An 18,665-nucleotide genomic window follows, 5' to 3' on the forward strand; every position below is an offset into this window, starting at 1 on the left:
ATGATGCAGCCTCATTTACTCTTATGGTTTGGACTGCCAAGAGTACACATGAACCATAGGTACGGATGAAACGGGATTATACCTAAGCAGTAAGCACAGGGCACAGACCAGTGGCGGCTGGTGCTCAAAATTTTTTTTTGGGGGGGGGGGGGGCGCAAACAGAAAAATGTAATAGACATTGCTTTGCAGCAAAAAACGCTGTAAAAAATTGCATGACTGAGGTTGCAAAAGTAGGAAAGGGGCCTTCAGTAATAAGGTATAGTGTGCCCCCTTTCAATGCACAGGGACCAGCGTGCCCCCTTTCAATGCACAGGGACCAGCGTGCCCCCTTTCAATGCACAGTGACCAGCGTGCCCCCTTTCAATGCACAGTGACCAGCGTGCCCCCTTTCAATGCAAAGTGACCAGCGCGCCCCCTTTCAATGCAGTGACCAGTGTACATGCCCCCTTCAATGCAGTGACCAGCGTACATGCCCCCTTCAATGCAGTGACCAGCATACATGCCCCCTTCAATGCAGAGACCAGCATACATGCCCTCTTCAATGCAGTGACCAGCATACCATTCCCCCAATGCAGTGACCAGCATACATGCCCCCAATGCAGAGATCAGCGTGCGTGCCCCCAATGCAGTGACCAGCGTACATGCCCCCAATGCAGTGACCAGCATACATGCCCCCAATGCAGTGACCAGCATACATGCCCCCAATGCAGAGATCAACGTGCGTGCCCCCAATGTAGTGACCAGCATACATGCCCCCAATGCAGAGATCAGCGTGCGTGCCCCCAATGTAGTGACCAGCATACATGCCCCCAATGCAGAGTACATGCCCCCAATGCAGTGACCAGCGTACATGCCCCCAAAGCAGTGACCAGCGTACATGCCCCCAATGCAGAGATCAGCGTGCGTGCCCCCAATGCAGTGACCAGCGTACATGCCCCCAATGCAGTGACCAGCGTACATGCCCCCAATGCAGTGACCAGCGTACATGCCCCCAATGCAGTGACCAGCGTGCGTGCCCCCAATGCAGAGACCAGCATACATGCCCCCAATGCAGAGATCAGCGTGCGTGCCCCCAATGTAGTGACCAGCATACATGCCCCCAATGCAGAGATCAGCGTGTGTGCCCCCTTACCTACCGGGAGCAGCAGCGGCGGCGGGCAGCTTCTTCTCAGTCCCGGTGACCAGCGGCACGTCTCCACGAGTCCTTCCAGCAGAAGCGGCGGCGGCTTCTTCTCAGTCCCGGTGACCAGCGGCACGTCTCCACGAGTCCTTCCAGCAGCAGCGGCGGCTTCTTCTCAGTCCCGGTGACCGGCGGCGTCTCCACGAGTCCTTCCGCTCCCGCCTCCTCCTCGGCCAATGGCAAGGGGTTCGCCTTGCGGCCAATCAGGAAGCGCGTATCAGACACGCTTCCTGATTGGCCAGAAGGAGGATCAGTGTGACAATAGCGAATTTTCATTCACTATTGTCACACAATGGGTGGGCTCGGGACGCACTGCTCTGCGCCCCGGGTCCACCCTTTGCATCGCCCTATTAGAGCCTCTGGCTCTAATCAGGTGATGCAAAAAAAAATAAAAATCCCATTTAACTCCATGCGTCCGGTGCCCCTGCATGCAGATTAGGGGGCCGGACGCATGGAAGGGGGGACGGCGCCCCTGCGCCCTCTGTACACTGGCCACCACTGGCACAGACATGGCTTTTTTTCAAGCAAAGGCTGTGCTGTACCAGGAAGGGCCCCACAGTAAAGGTCTTTAAATTGTTGCAGAAGATGAAAAGAGTTGCTGAAGTTGCCCCTTATATTCAAAGCACTAAAGTAATGCTTTCATTGCCTGAACAAACCTTAAAACAGTTTCCTGCAAAAGAATAGGCAATATTATTTTAATGCTGCCAACCTGATCTACAACCTCCATCAGAATCCTCTGCATTTGACAATTCCAGAGTGTTGGATGCTTGTATCTCGTTAGTCTCTTGTGCTGTTGTTCTATCCTCTGTCCTCCATGTAACTACAGGAAAAGGCAGTGACATGGGGACAGCAGATGAAACCACTAGGCTCAGCAGGAGACAGATGTATTCGAAGTGCTAACTTCTGGAGAGTCTACCAGAGATTGTATTGCTGCAACAAAGATCGGCCATTGAGAGATTTGTAGAATATCTCCTGGGGCATTCCTACCATGGGGCAAGATGAGCCAGCTGCATTAGGCAGCATTCATTAAGAGAAAACACTCAAGCCACCTGGACACGTCGATTTCAGCGTAGGCTGAACCTGGTAAAAAAATAAAAATAACAGGCTCAGCGTTCCTAAGGGCCCTGTCCAGCCTGTCATTCTCCTTTTATTGCTACTTAGTGAGCAACAACCCTGTAAACCAACATGCTTGTGTCATGTCATGAGTCTATTAAAAGGACACACATACTATGTGTGCTAAAAAGAGTGACAGATACTATGCCTACAAAAGCAAGTCTGCAATGTTAAGACTGATACATTATATGAGATTATCAGACGAATGATCGTCTTTTTTTTTTTTTTTCTTTTTGCATGCTAGTCTATATATTGAAAATGAAGAGGTCACCAAAGTTACGAAAATTCTAATATGGACAGAATAAGTGGGGTTTTAAATTTTAAATTTTAAATTTTCAATAAAAATTACTGAAAGTAAAAAAATGTGGAAGTGATATAAAACATTGTATTATATTTTTATAGTATTTTCAGACTAAAACTGTACTGATTAAAAAAGGAAAATCGTACGATCTGGTACAGTACGAGAAAATTTTTTGTGCTTGTCCCATCAGATAATTTTGCACGACCTGTACTGATCGGCTCTCGAAAGCTGTGCACTAATGATCAGATTAACATATGATCACTTTAAAAGTGGTATTTTTCGTCCGATTTTCTGATCGTGTATAAATCTTCACATTCCTTTGTCAGCAATTTTTGATTCTGTAGAAACATGAAGCATGCAATATCGCACTGCCCAGGTTAATGCATGACTTCTGCCTGTAGTGTGAGGACTGACATTTCCTGTGAAGAAACTATTTATCCCACAATCCAGCTTCAAAGTCCAAAAGATACATGCAAATGCATAAACACAGGCTAATGGCCAAATACCCAAGAAGAAAAAAACAACTTTACCTTCTGGTTCTGTACAGTACAGTTTGTTGACTCTTAAAATATCCATTTCATGAAGTTTCACCCTTTGTCCAATTTCAGCCTTAGCACGGGGCACAATGGTTTTTGAGCCTCCTTCTTTTGCAAAGGCAGTCCTGCAAGACATGCCATTTATTGAGACCGTTAAGTAGCACCAATGGTCATGTTAACACATCTTACCTACAGAGAACAAAGAATATTCATATAGTTCAAATAATGGTCAGACAAGAAATGGAACAAGTGGCGCAAGCTGTTAGCACTACATAAAAACGATAGTCCATATAGTAGCACATCAAGGCTAGGATAAAGTCTTAAGGTGAGATGAGGAAATAGTCTGGATGCTCAGGGCCAGCCTGTTGGGGAGCAGAAGCGATCTCCAAACATGCAACAAACAAAAGAGAAAACAGGCGCCTCTAAGTTAAGACTGCGATTTAATATGGCAAACAAGTAATAAAAACTTACATCAAGGTAAGTATAAGCAGACAAGATGGGCCCTTCCGGTGTCCATGTGGAGGCTGGGGCTTGGAGTCATCACTGTGGGTCTGTAATCCTCTCCTCTCTTCCTCTTCCTGTCCAGCAGGAAGTGGAGGGTGTCACAGCAGTGAGATGGAGGCTTGGACAGCAGGGTGAAACCGCAGTGAGATGGAGGCTTTTCCCCCCACAGTGCGCATGCTCGGGAACGCGTCAGTCATTACGCCGGCAGATCCTGTGGACAAGCATCACGGCCACCGTGCGGCCGAAGCCTCAATCTCACTGCGGTTTCACCCTGCTGTCCAAGCCTCCATCTCACTGCTGTGACACCCTCCACTTCCTGCTGGACAGGAAGAGGAAGAGAGGAGAGGATTACAGACCCACAGTGATGACTCCAAGCCCCAGCCTCCACATGGACACCGGAAGGACCCATCTTGTCTGCTTATACTTACCTTGATGTAAGTTTTTATTACTTGTTTGCCATATTAAATCGCAGTCTTAACTCAGAGGTGCCTGTTTTCTCTTTTGTTTGTTGCAAATAATGGTCAGACTGGGGAATATTCATAGGTTTGTAGAGCACCTCAGTGTGAGCTTTCTTGGGTGGGGAATCAATCAGCTGGGTTTGATGATTTCCAGCTAGTTACTACAGAAAGGTTGTTTCCAAGAGTGTTTGAGCACTCCCCTTGTCTCCCTTAGGTTTAAGTATATCTAACAATGAGTTTTTCTTATTTCCCATTTGGCCTCTTAATATACCATTGAGAATGTTTTTGTAATATCTGTTTGAGAAGTGAAAAAAACACCTGTTCCAGCCAGTAATCCAGTGGCATTCTAACTGGGTTTTTTCTAACAAAATAGAGAACACATATATTCTAAGTTATGGAGAGGAGAAGAGGAAGGGATATATGTTCTGTAGTCATCGTACTTCCTGACCTAGGGTGACTATACCACTCCTCTGTAGATGTATTTGAAGTGTTACTAAACAGGGAACTGTTAATTGCCATAATTCATTAACATAAATCATATATATCATACCACTATTTTTTTTTTAATCCTTATTCCTGCAGGTGCTCTTGTGTGGTCATATGATCTTTCCCTGTTCTTTTGCATCATTTTGTAAAGCGCTGAGAAAACGGTTGGTGCTAAAAAAATCCTGTATAATAATATAATAATCTGTAGGGAAAGATCCTTGGGGGAGGGGCTTCTATTACTACAGTATGAGTCTGCAAAGCCCTGATTGGTGAAAAAAAAAAAAATTAAATCCTAAATATAAAAAAAAAAAAAAAAAAAAAAAAAAAAAAAGATACAACCCAATTCCAAAAAAGTTGGGACACTGTACAAATTGTGAGTAAAAAAGGAATGGACTAATTTACAAATCTCAAAAACGTATATTTTATTCACAATATAATATAGATAACATATCAAATGTTGAAAATGAGACATTTTGAAATGTCATGCCAAATATTGGCTCATTTTGGATTTCATGAGAACTACACATTCCAAAAAAGTTGGGACGGGTAGCAATAAGAGGCCAGAAAAGTTAAATGTATAAGGAACAGCTGGAGGACCAATTTGCAACTTATTAGGTCAATTGGCAACAGGATTGGGTATAAAAAGCCTCTCAGAGTGGCAGTGTCTCTCAGAAGTCAAGATGGGCAGATAATCACCAATCCCCCCAATGCTGTGGCAAGAAATAGTGGAGCAATATCAGAAAGGAGTTTTTCAGAGAAAAATTGCAAAGTTTGAAGTTATCATCATCTACAGTGCATAATATCATCCAAAGATTGAGAATCTGGAACAATCTCTGTGCGTAAGGGTCAAGGCTGGAAAACCATACTGGGTGCCCATGATCTTCGGGCCCTTTAGACAGCACTGCATCACATACAGGAATGCTACTGTAATGGAAATCACAACATGGGCTCAGAAATACTTCCAGAAAACGTTGTCGGTGAACACAATCCGCCGTGCCATTTGCCGTTGCCAGCTAAAACTCTATAGGCCAAAAAAGAAGCCAAAGCTAAACATGATCCAGAAGCACAGGCATTTTCTCTGGGCCAAGGCTCATTTAAAATGGACTGTGGCAAAGTGGAAAACTGTTCTGTGGTCAGACAAATCAAAATTTGAAGTTCTTTTTGGAAAACTGGGACGCCATGTCATCCGGACTAAAGAGGACAAGGACAACCCAAGTGGTTATCAGGGCTCAGTTTAGAAGCCTGCATCTCCGATGGTATGGGGTTGCATGAGTGCGTGTGGCATGGGCAGCTTACACATCTGGAAAGGCACCATCAACGCTGAAAGGTATATCCAAGTTCTAGAACAACATATACTCTCATCCAGATGTTGTCTCTTTCAGGGAAGACCTTGCATTTTCCAACATGACAATGCCAGACCACATACTGCATCAATTACAACATCATGGCTGCGTAGAAGGATCCGGGTACTGATATGGCCAGCCTGCAGTCCAGATCTTTCACCCATAGAAAACATTTGGCGCATCATAAAGAGGAAGATGTGACAAAGACGACCTAAGACAGTTGAGCAACTAGAAGCCTGTATTAAACAAGAAAGGGACAACATTCCTATTCCTAAACTTGAGCAACTTGTCTCCTCTCTTCTCTAAAAAGAAGATGGGATGCCACACAGTGGTAAACATGGCCTTGTCACAAATTTTTTGAGATGTGTTGATGCCATGAAATTTAAAATCAACTTATTTTTCCCTTAAAATTATACATTTTCTCAGTTTAAACATTTGATATGTCATCTAGGTTGTATTATGAATAAAATTTCGAAATTTGAAACTTCCACATCATTGCATTTGGTTTTTATTCACAATTTGTACAGTGTCCCAACTTTTTGGGAATCAGGCTTGTACTATACATACAGTATATTAAAATATATTATATATATATATATATATACACACACACACTATACATATACACACTATATTGTCAAAAGTATTGGGACGCTTGCCTTTACCTTTACACGCACATGAACTTTAATGGCATCTCAGTCTTTGTGTATAGGGTTCAATATTGAGTTGGCCCACCCTTTGCAACTATTACAGCTTCAAATTTTTTGGAAGGTTGTCCACAAGGTTTAGGAGTGTGTCTGTGGGAATGTTTAACCATTCTTCCCAAGTGCATTTGTGAGGTCAGGCACTAATAATGGACGGAAAGGCCTGGCTCACAGTCTGTGCTCTAATTCATCCCAAAGGTGTTTTATCCGGTTGAGGTAAGGACTCTGTGCAGGCCAGTCAAGTTCCTCCACCTCAAACTCGCTCATCCAGGGCTTTACCATGGACCTTGCATTGTGCCACAGGTCCAAATCATTTGGTGGAGGGGGGATTATGGTGTAGGGTTGTTTTTCAGGGATTAGCCCCTTAGTTCCAGTTAAAGCAACTCTTAGGCCCCTTTCACACATGTGCGACCTAAAAGTCATGCGATTTTGACTGGACTTGAAGCAATGCCTATGGACCTCAAAACACATCAAAGTCGGACCAAAGTAATGGCAGGACTACTTTGAAGTCGTTACGACTTTATGTTCCACAGATACGAACGGTACTCATTGGAAATCATGGAGTATGACTTGTCATGCGACTTTGCAGTCCCAAGTTGCACAAGTGTGAGAGGTGCCTTAAGGCGTCAGCATACCAAGACATTTTGGGCAATTTCATGCTCCTAACTTTGTGGGAACAGTTTGGGGTTGGCCCTTCCTGTTCCAACATGACTGCTCACCATGAAATGCTATAGTATAAATACAAACTCATTAAAAAATAGAAACAATGTCTTAGCGTGTTTATTCATTTTAAACTAATATTAGGTACTCAGAATAATGAAGGATGGAGCCCAAAGTATAGTTCACAATCATGTTCGTTGTATCATATTTGCAGAAGTTCCGTTCATATCCTGAGGAAAAAGAAACAAGAGAAAGCATCTGAAAAAGTTATTTTTTCCTTTTTTTTTTTTTTTTTTAAGCTCAAATCCAGCCTTACTTTCAGTCTTGCAGAGCTGTACAGGCTTCTCTCCTGTACTGAAATTACATACTCATACTTCTTAAAACTAACTGTATGGTCAGTCTTTGAATTGAGGACCAGAGCACAGCGGGCCACACATTGGGCACAAGAGTTTTAATGGGCGGCACAGTGGTGTAGTGGTTAGCACTTTCACCTAGCAGCAAGAGGGTTGCTGGTTCGAATCCCAACCACGACACTACCTGCCTGGAGTTTGCATGTTCTCCCTGTGCCTGCGTAGGTTTCCTCCGGGTACTCCCGTTTCCTCCTACACTCCAAAGACATGCTGGTAGGTTAATTGGATCTTGTATAAAAAAATTGGCCCTACTGTGTATGTATGTGAGTTAAGGACCATAGATTGTAAGCTCCGTGAGGGCAGGGGCTGATGTGAATGTGCAATGTATATGTAAAGCGCTGTGTAAATTGACAGCGCTATACAAGTACCTGAAATAAATAAAAATAAATAATTGGCCAAAACAGAAAAAAAAAAAAGAAAAAAAAAAAAAAAAGGACACTTCCTGTTCAGGTGAATTGTTCAGTTAGAATAGGTGGATATCACAACCAGTCCATTGAAAATGTCAGAACAGGAAACAAAAAAAAAAATATAAAATAAACACAAGGGAAGAAGGGACAACTACTGGTATTTCGAATATATCAACAAAATCAACCCAGAACATATGCGCTCTATGCATTTATAAAATGCAGAAAACTAAGTGTTTAAAAAAAACTGTACAGGTTGCTAACTGTAAGGGACTGTAAGGGATTAGAAGATGGATAGTTGAACTTGGCTCATACCGTTCTGTATCGCTCCCCAGTCAATCCTGATATAATTATCCCGGTCAGCTCGTGAGTGCTCATGCCAGAATCCGAGCACATGCAACAACTCATGTAGGACAGTCCCTTTTCCATTGGCCAGGCAATTAAAGTTCAGAGAGACATCCTGTCTCTTTCCAACGCGACCAATAGCAGAGTAACATCTGGGAGAACCAAATACAAACTATTACATTCCTTCAAAAGGATTGAAAAATAAAATTGTGTGTACAGATAACCTATATCCCTTTATACAGGGGCGTAACTACAAGGGTTGCAATTGCAACCGGGCCCCATGCTTCAGGGGGCCTGTGCGGCTCCCCTGTACACCTGGATAGGAGGGGTGGCGGGGCAGCATGTAGAGAAATCACTGTCCTCCTTTTTCCTCCTGTAGCTGCAGGAGGAAAATGGAGGAAATTGGTTCCTCTGTATGCTGCCCCCACCATTCCTCCTATCCAGCTAATTTGTGTTTTGCTGTTTCTGGGCCCCTGTGTGCTCCCCTGGTCCCCCTCCCCCTACTGTGCTCCCTCCCTAGTCCTGCCTACTGCTGCAGGGGATGTGTCCAATAGAGAACCAGGAAGAGGGTCGGTAAATATGTAATTTACCAGCTTCTTCCTTTTCTGAATGGACAGAGTCATAGTCAGTGACATTGTAAAAAAATAAAATAAAATGATAAAAAAATACAATTAAAATGCCAAAAAATAAAAACTACTGACACCAGTGGGTGAACTTCCAGGAACGCAAAGGTGACACTCACAATGGGGCCCTGGTATTCCACCATAGTGGGGAGGCCCCAAGATGGCAGGGAGGGGGACCACTGCAGAACTTGAGAAAGGGTCCCGCAACGGGAGTAAAGAGCCCCAGGATCGGTGGGAAGAGCCCCAGACTTGGAAGGGAAGGGAACCTTCATGGTTTCTTGCACCAGGGCCCTGAAGGTTCTAGTTACGCCTCTGCCTTTATATATAGCTCGCTCCCCATAGCTATAGTTTTTTCCCTATAGCTCGCTTTTATATCAGTTTGACATTATGTAGCGTGCACATTTAGGTATTATTTGACATGATGTAGCGTGCACATTTAGGTATTATCAAAGAGAATAAAAAGGTGCCACTCACGAACCCAGTGCATTAGTATATACCAGTAGATGAATTTGGCCTCAACCAGCGCTGCTCCAGCCACCCCCTCAGACATGTTTTGCCCCGCTCACTGGGGCTTGGTCACAGAGTCTACCCCTGGGCCCAAGCCCGGTGAGTGGGGTGAAACATGTCAGGGGGGTGCAGCTGGAGGGGAGCTGGCTGAAGCTCCATTCATCTACATACTAATGCACTGGGTTGATAAGCGGCGCCTTTTAATCTCTTTAAAAATGCACTTACACTTATGAATGGTGCACTGACGCCAGCAACCATGACTGCAACTGACAAGGAGATCTCAGTCTCAGCTTAGAGTGGCAATGAAAGTTTTTATTTGGTACACCTTTAAATAGTTACCCCTTTTTGAGACAGTTCTCAATCAACTAACATTTGTTTCCCAAGCAATATTCTCCACTGGAATGGCAAGCTAAGTTATGGAAAGACTTAAGTACTCACATTAACCTTTAAAACCCAACTCCAGACAATTTTTTTTCCCCTAGTTTTGAACAGACTTTGGAGGGATATAACCTTTGTCAGCTTTGCATTTGGGGTCTGTGTCCTCATTGAGGATATTATTTTGCATGGCTTGGGGTTAATAAGGTGTTGGCCAATCAAACCAATTGTTCAGTAACTTAAATAACGTCTTAACATGAAGTGCTATAAAAAACAAACAAAACCACCAAGATATATGATCAAGATTATGGTTTCAGAACATCAAAGTAATCACCATCTAACCCCATCTCTCCAGACTTTAATGGAAGTTTGAGATTTACCAGAGGCTTGGGGTTGGGTCTCTGTTGTAAGGTCCGTCTGTGAGAATTTCCTCAAAGGTATGTATGGGTCACAGGATGTTTAGTTTTCCCAAGGTGACTTATTTTTTTCCAATATAAAATTTGTGTATTGAAATATTTTCATGTCGTCTTTAAGGTTATCATTTCGGTAGAATTTTTGTGACTTTGTGAATTTTTGTGACTCCCCCTTATATTACAGAGTTATTAATGATACAATTATTCCTTGGGTACTGTCAGTATTAATTTGTGGTCACTCTCTATTTACTTTAAATACAGTGTTCTTACAGTATTGTAGGGTATCAATCCTCTAGCATATATAGGTATACCTATATGTCTATACAGTGCCTTGCGAAAGTATTCGGCCCCCTTGAACTTTGCGAACTTTTGCCACATTTCAGGCTTCAAACAAAGATATAAAACTGTAATTTTTTGTGAAGAATCAACAACAAGTGGGACACAATCATGAAGTGGAACGAAATTTATTGGATATTTGAAACTTTTTTAAAAAATAAAAAACTGAAAAATTGGGCGTGCAAAATTTTTCAGCCCCCTTAAGTTAATACTTTGTAGCGCCACCTTTTGCTGCGATTACAGCTGTAAGTCACTTGGGGTATGTCTCTATCAGTTTTGCACATCGAGAGACTGAAATTTTTGCCCATTCTTCCCAGCAAAACAGCTCGAGCTCACCGAGGTTGGATGGAGAGCGTTTGTGAACGGCAGTTTTCAGTTCTTTCCACATATTCTCGAATGTTCTTATGTTATTGGTCATTGACCTTGTTTGTGCATTTCTAAAACGCAAATCAAAGATCAGTAAATTTGATCCTTTATTGCAACCCTTTTCGTGTGGTCTTGATCATTTATCATGACAGAATCAATAGTGTCAGTTGGGTTGGAGGTTGTTCAGGGCATCCGAAGTGAAGAGGATATACCAACATTAAGCCACTCCCCTGGGAGCAGGGCTACACAGGACAGGGCTCTTTTCTACTCTTTGTCCAGTACAGAGCTCTCTTACCTTCCCTGTCCCATACCCAGAGCTCTCCTACTTTCCCTGTTCCATACCTAGAGCTCAGCTCTCCTCTCCCCTACAAAAGAGAATCTTTTACAACTTACAGTGGCAGGTCAGGCTGTTAGCACAGGCCACTGTTGATGCTAGGGGGAGGTGGGACTAGAGCGGCTGTGTGGATACCCCACCTCCCTCCTTTGTTGTAATGCAAAGTAGGGAGAGCAGGGAGGGTTTTGTGTGTGCAAACGCTGATGTTAGAGACCAGTGTCAGAGGTGGCAGAAGCTTCTAATGATAAAAAGCTCTGCTGCCCACAGTGCTGTCTTCCTTCCTGTGGCGGGTGCTGGTACATGGTGAGGGCTGGTACATAGTGAGGGTTTTATCATCCGGCACCCGCATGTCGCCCAGGGGGTGATTAGGTTGTGCACAGGCACACTAGCACACCCTGTGCGCATGCCTCTGCTTGATTTTTTTGGGGAGTAGTGTGAACGGGGTGTAGAAATCCTGGTAAAATCCACAGGGTTACTATCTAGGATTTCAGATATGTATTGGTGTAGAAGGGCATGTTCCCCTGTTAGATATAACCTTTTGGGGCTAAACAAAGTACAGGCAGACAGTCTGTTTCACTGAACGCTGCTTTTCTTTCGGAGCAGGAACTATACTTCTTTATTACTCTTTTGAGGCATAGACAAAACATGAACTCACAAATGTAACACTGCCATCTAGTGGTCATACAATGTAATAGGCACACAGCAATGACATACAGTGGTTGTTGCTGATTAAATACAAACCTTGTATGCCAACACCCCCCACTCAACAACTATTATCTATGTCAATCCCATTTCTGATCTAAGATCCACAAATCTGGTTCTAGCTAGTGGCTTTGTCAAAGCATCAGCAATCATTTTTTCCGACTCACAATACACAAGTACAATCACTTTTTGATCAACTAAGTCATGAATGTAATGATGTCTGACATCGATGTGCTTGGTTCTTCCATTAATTTTCTCACTTGTTGCAAGCTTAATGCAAGCCTGATTATCCTCAAATAAGACGGTAGGTTCTGATGTTGCTTCTCCAAGATCCTTGAGTAATTGCTGTAACCACACAACTTCTTGACTGGCATAAGCTGCAGATATGTATTCAGCTTCTGTAGAGGACAATGCCACTGACATCTGTTTCTTGCTGGACCATGATATTGGACTGTCTCCCAATTTTAATAAGTAACCACTTGTGGATTTGCGTGTGCTGTGATCACCTGCCCAATCGGAGTCCACATATCCCACGAGGTTTAAACCACCACTTGCTGATAATTTCAAATTTAAGTCTTTTGTCTGTTTCAGATATCTCATAACTCTTTTGATCGCATTCCAGTCTCTTTGACGTGGTTTATCAACTCGCCTGCAAAGAAGAGACATGCTGGCTGCAATGTCTGGACGTGTAGTGGTTGCAATGTAGAGAAGTGCCCCCACTGCTTGTCTGTATTGTTCATTGGATGTGAGAAGATCATCTTCTCCTTCTAACTTTGGATAGACTGTATCCATAGGTGTGCTTGCTCCTTTCGCCTCTGTCATGTTGAATTGCTGAAGAATAGATTCAATTTTTGCACTCTGATTCAACAGGAAACTTCCATCTTTCTCACGCTGGATGTCAATTCCAAGATAATATGTCACTTCACCTAGGTCTTTAGTTTCAAAGTGCTTGTTGAGTACTCCTGTTAACTTTGCAATTTCATTGTCGTTTTTGTGAGCAATGATCAGGTCATCTACATAAATTAGCAGATACATCCACTCAGTGTCTACTTGTTTAGCATATAGGCACGGATCAGCTTTGCTTCTTGTAAATCCTTCATTTAGTAGAACTTGATTAATCTTCAGGTTCCATGCTCAAGCTGATTGTTTAAGGCCATAAAGAGATTTATTCAACTTGCAGACAAGATGCTCTTGTCCCTTTTTCAAATATCCTTCTGGCTGTGACATGTAAATTTCTTCTTCAATATCACCATTAAGAAAAGCTGTCTTAATATCGTGATGTTTCACAATCATTGTACGCATGGCAGCCACTGTCAGTGTTCTGAAAGTACTTTGTTTAGCAACTGGAGCAAAAGTAGCATAGTCCTCACCGAACTTCTGTGAGTAACCTTTAGCAACCAGCCTTGCCTTGTACCGACAGATTTTCCTTTCAGAGTTACATTTGGTTTTAAAAACCCATTTACATCCTATGGCATGTTTACCTTGAGGTAGCTCTGAAAGTGTCCATGTCTGGAGATCTTTGAGTGATGTCATTTCTTCATCAGCGGCTTTATACCATACTTGTTTCTCATGCATTGGCAGTTTCTGCATCTCTTTCCATGAACCTGGTTCAGTTTGAACAGCTCTGCGAGCTATGTAAGATAAACGTTCAGCTGGAACACCTTTATTGATTCTGGTTGATTTTCTGACTGAAGGTATTTCTGGTTCAGGTTCAGGTTTTGATTCTTCTGCAGTTATTTCTATTTCTGTATCACTTTCCTTATTTTCTTGAGTGACTGATGTGGATTCTTTCTCAGTTTGAAAAGTTTGAGTCTGTTGTTCAAACTTTGAGCACACAGAACTTTCATCAATAATCACACTTCTGCTGACTGTTACTTTGTTCGTGTCTTGATGTAAAATCCTGTATCCTTTTTGAGATTCACTGTACCCCACAAGCAGGCCCGGATTGGCTAATCGGGAGCATCGGGAGAATTCCCGGTGGGCTGGTCCAGTGCAGGGCCGGTACAAGGGGTGGAACAATTTATTGTAGGAAAGGGGAGGGGGGCGCAGCGGAGGTGAAGTGCTTAGGGCTCGGGTTTAGTGTCAGCATCTTCTCTCTGCTTCTGTCCCCGATCGTCAGCCCGCCCACCACCTGCATTGCTTTAGTATTCTTAGCTCTGTGTCCAGGTTGAGTCCCGGCATTTTCTGCATCTTCTGTCCCCGCCCACCTCCTATCAGACCTGTAGTTAATGGTCTAGGGAAGTGCTGTACGTGGTGGGCGGGCCAGTAGGCGGGGATAGAGGCCGGCAGAAGATGAAGAAAATGTCGGGACTACATCACTGGCAGAGCTAAGAATAGTAAAGCAATGCAGGTGGTGGGCGGGCTGACAGACGGGGACAGAAGCAGACAGAAGATGCCCAGATTAAACCCAAGATCACTGATGAATTACAGGTAGGTACAATGCAGTGATCTACTAATATTAAGAAGCTATTGTTTCTTGTTATCTGCAACTACTTTCTTTATTTGTTCATCTAAACTGCCTGGACACTATGCATGCATGGTGTATCAAAGTACAAGGCCTACAACAAGGGGTCTGAAGTTAGAGAAGATACAGTACAGATGTCTAACAAGCAGAATGTTGCCTAGAGGAAACTAAGGTGATGTTTCTAATGATTACAGTAATTGTGTCACTTGCTGAAACAGCCAACCAACCAGAAGTGGGTGACATAGCAAAGGTAAAAATTACTCTAGCAGTGAAGGTGTTATACTTGGCCCCTTTACTAGCGACCAGGACAGGTGTTCCATGGATCCACTTCAGGCATTCCCATTCATGTCTATTGGGACACAGTGGCTGCACAGACACAGCTGCTGCTCCCAGTTTAACATGTGTGTGGGAGTGGGCATTAGTGTGCTCAGGTAGGTGTCCCTGAACTCGCATTGTCTGCATTTAAGGACGCACACCTGCACCCACATGGATGTGAAGTTGGGAGAAGCAGCTGTGTCTGTGCAGCTGCTGTATCCCAATTTACAGGATGGAACTGCCTGCACGCAGATGCATGGAATACCTGTAAATCGCATGCAGGCAAATACAGACTTCACCATGCTTAAGTACATCTGTCTAATTGAGGCCGTAATCCTCCAAAAGGGATACCTGTTCTGGAGACCATTCTCTAAGAGGGGATTTCAATTAAAGTGCTTAGTGCTCATGAAATACCCAATTAAATACAATTATATATATATAACACTTCAAACAAATAAAAGTGCTTTTGTGCTCAGTGCTACTATAATTTGATCACTCAAAGTTCAGTGCAAAAAAATTGTCCAATATTCTCCCAGTGAAGTATTCGCGACCATGCAGGGGAACAGTGGTGGTGGGTATCTCCTATTCACCCGTGCAGTATTATCTGGGGTGTGCGCTTACCAGAGGGATATGATCCCTGTTTCCTTATTATCTAATATATCTATAGCACTTGCACAATGCAGTGATATTCTGCTCTTTTCAGCTGAGCACTGTGGATATGATTGATAAATAGGAGAGTACTCAGCAGAAATTTTTTTTTTAAAGTGATTTTGTGCTATTACAGTAAAATATGTTGGAGGCACCTTGCTGTATGTATTTTCCATTTAGGTGACTATTATATCAGGTTCACACTAATGCGTTTTCTGTGACTCACATTTGCGCAGGCACAGCAGCCGATTCATTTAAATGGGCTACTGTACCTGCAGGAAACACAGGAAAAAGGTCCCTGCACCTTTATGAAAACGCAGCCGCAGCAAAATCGCATGGTGAAAAAGTACCGTGTAATTTCCCGCACCAAAAAATGTGCTGCAGTTTCAGATGCGCGGGAGTGCCAAAAGGAATAAATGGCAGCCTTGCGCATCTGTAAAAGAGCAGGGAATTTTTCCTGCAGGTGGTTGGGGGAATAGGTGCCATTTACACGCTGTCCCGCACATGCAACCACCTGTAACAGTGTAAACCTAGCCATGGGCTCATTTACACTTGCAGTTGGCGGGCAATAAAACATGCTGCTGAGCCTCATTTTACAGCTCCCTATCACTCCCGCCGTTTAAGCTGCAGAGGCAGCAGCTAGAGGTTTACAGATGCCACTGCTGCAAGGTGGGGGGGGGGGCAGTGTAGGTGTCAGTGAAGGGGTCAGTGTAGGGGGGTCAGTGTAGGTGTCAGTGGTGAAGGTGTCAGTGTAGGTGTCAGTGTAGGGGGGTCAGTGTAGGTGTCAGTGGTGAAGGTGTCAGTGTAGGTGTCAGTGTAGGGGGGTCAGTGAAGGGGTCAGTGTAAGGGTTCAGTGAAGGGAAGTGTCAGTGTAGGTGTCAGTGGTGAAGGGGTCAGTGTAGGTGTCAGTGTAGGGGGGTCAGTGAAGGGGTCAGTGTAAGGGTTCAGTGAAGGGAAGTGTCAGTGTAGGGGGGTCAGTGTAGGGGGGGTCAGTCTTTCCCTCTTTCTTTCCACCCCACCTACTTGCTCTCTCCTTCCCTCTTTCTTTCCACCCCTCTATCTCTCTCTCTCTCGCTCCCTGCCTCTCCTTCCCTCTTTATTTCACTCCTCCTTCTCTCTCTCTCTCTCACTGAATGAATTACAAGGCTGTAGAGAACAGTGCGCCATTGCAAACTTATATTCAGAGGTTTTAATTACATTATTTTAATATAGGGAGTCGTGAACTAAAGTGGGCACGTCTAAGGCATGAAACTCCAGGGCTGAAAATGAGTCCCACTCCGGCCCTGCCCACAAGCATACCTTCTTTTGCACATGCATCCCATTTTGTACGTTTTTCTTTTGGAATGTGTACATAGGCTTTACTTCCAAAAATTCTGTTGTGTCTTAAATCTGGTTTCCTTTTGTTCCACAGTTCATATGGAGTTTTTGTTGTTGCTTTTCCCGGCAAACGATTTTGAAGATAACATGCAGTTGTGATAGCTTCTCCTCAGTATGTAGTTGGCATATCAGCATCAAATAGCATGCTCCTCCCACTTTCACACAGTGTGCGGTTCACTCTCTCTGCAACTCCATTTTGCTCTGGGTTATATGGAACTGTTGTCTGGAACATAATTCCATGCTTCCTGAGAATGGCTTGTGTTTTACCACTTGTATATTCTGAGCCATTATCTGTTCGTAGTACTCTGGGCATTCCGCCAAAAATATTATTTACTTGAGCGAGATACTCTTCTAATTTCTCTGGCACTTCATCTTTATTGTGAACTAGAAATACTGTGGTATACCTGGAGTAATCATCAATGAAGGTCAGGAAGTATTTTTTCTTTCCTGGAGTCATAGTTTTCATTGGACCACAAAGATCTGAATGTATTAAGTCCAGAGGTTTTTGGGATTTGCTGTTGGTCTGCTTGGGAAAAGGTGTCCTTGCCATTTTTCCTTTAATACAGCTGGTACAAATCATTATGTGATCACATGGATTAATCTTAATACCACTTGCATAGTTATTCTCAACTATTTTCTTTATTGTATCAGAATTTCTGTGCCCCAATCGTCTGTGCCAAGTGTGGATGCAGTTTGAATGTTTATCCTCTTTGGCTATTTTAACCATTTCACTGCAGTTCAGCTGATACAGTTCATCTATGATTTTAGCCTTTGCAAGCAAGCAATCCCCTTTTGTTATGATACAACTGTCACCCTGAAATGTGACTACATTGCCTTGGTTAGTGAGTTTCTTTACTGACAAAAGGTTGCTTTCAAGATCTGGCACATACAGAACATTCCTCATATGGATCTTTTTAGTGATATCTGGAGAGATTGGACAGTATAGAAAGCCATCTCCTATTCCCACTGATTTCATAAATTGTCCATTAGCTGTAGTTATCCCTTCTGTTTTGCTTTCATCAAGCTGAGTGAAGAAACTTCGGTCATTTGTCATGTGACTTGTAGCACCTGAGTCCACACACCATGCTTGCACAGAGGTGACACTATTTTTGGATCCGAATGCATACTCCTTTGTTTCTATGACATTCTTAGCTTGTTGTAATGCACTTTGTTTTTGCATTCTAGCTTTCCAGATTCTACAATCTGCTTTTAGGTGTCCTGGTTTCTTGCACACAAAGCATTCCCGCTTTTCTAGCTGCACGTTACGGTGTTTATTTTTGAATTTTGTCTTTAAAGCTGTCTCTGAACACACACTCACATTACTCATGCTTTCAGTTTTGCGCTTGTATTCATCCACAAGCTTGCCTTTAACATATTCCAGTGTCAGATCATCATCTGGACGTGCATCTAGTGCTGTGACAAGTGTCTCATAACTTTCAGGAAGTCCACTTAATAACAGCGCTGCAACATGGAAATCTTTTATCTCTTCTCCAATCCCTCTCAGTCTCTCCACCATCTCTAAGGTCTGTCTTATATAGTCCTGCATGTCCTGGTCTTTCTGTAGCTTAGTTTGATAGAGCTTTCTGATTAAATACAGTTTATTGCTGAGATTAACTCTTTCATGTGCTTTCTGTAACTCTTCCCACATGTCTTTAGCAGTCTGACAGTTACATATATGTATGATTTGATCATCATCTATGCACAGGGAGATTGTGCTCTGTGCTTTCTGATCTCTGTCTAACCACTCCTCTGTGGGCTGTG

At 43.3% G+C, this 18,665-nt stretch overlaps 1 protein-coding gene across 1 annotated transcript in view; it reads right to left on the bottom strand.

Moving 5' to 3' along the window:
• Nucleotides 1–18,665, bottom strand: part of ASTL (astacin like metalloendopeptidase) — a gene marked incomplete at both ends in the record, with an annotated part of 68,576 nt that overhangs the window by 13,825 nt on the left and 36,086 nt on the right. The window contains 3 exons of the mRNA XM_082252712.1: nucleotides 3,125–3,255; nucleotides 7,434–7,515; nucleotides 8,415–8,596. Coding sequence (XP_082108838.1) covers nucleotides 3,125–3,255; nucleotides 7,434–7,515; nucleotides 8,415–8,596 — 395 coding nt within the window. The remainder of the gene's footprint in view (nucleotides 1–3,124; nucleotides 3,256–7,433; nucleotides 7,516–8,414; nucleotides 8,597–18,665) is intronic.

Source organism: Pelophylax lessonae (genome assembly GCF_965119305.1).
Source record: "Pelophylax lessonae genome assembly, chromosome: 4".
NCBI classification, from domain to species: Eukaryota; Metazoa; Chordata; class Amphibia; order Anura; family Ranidae; genus Pelophylax; species Pelophylax lessonae.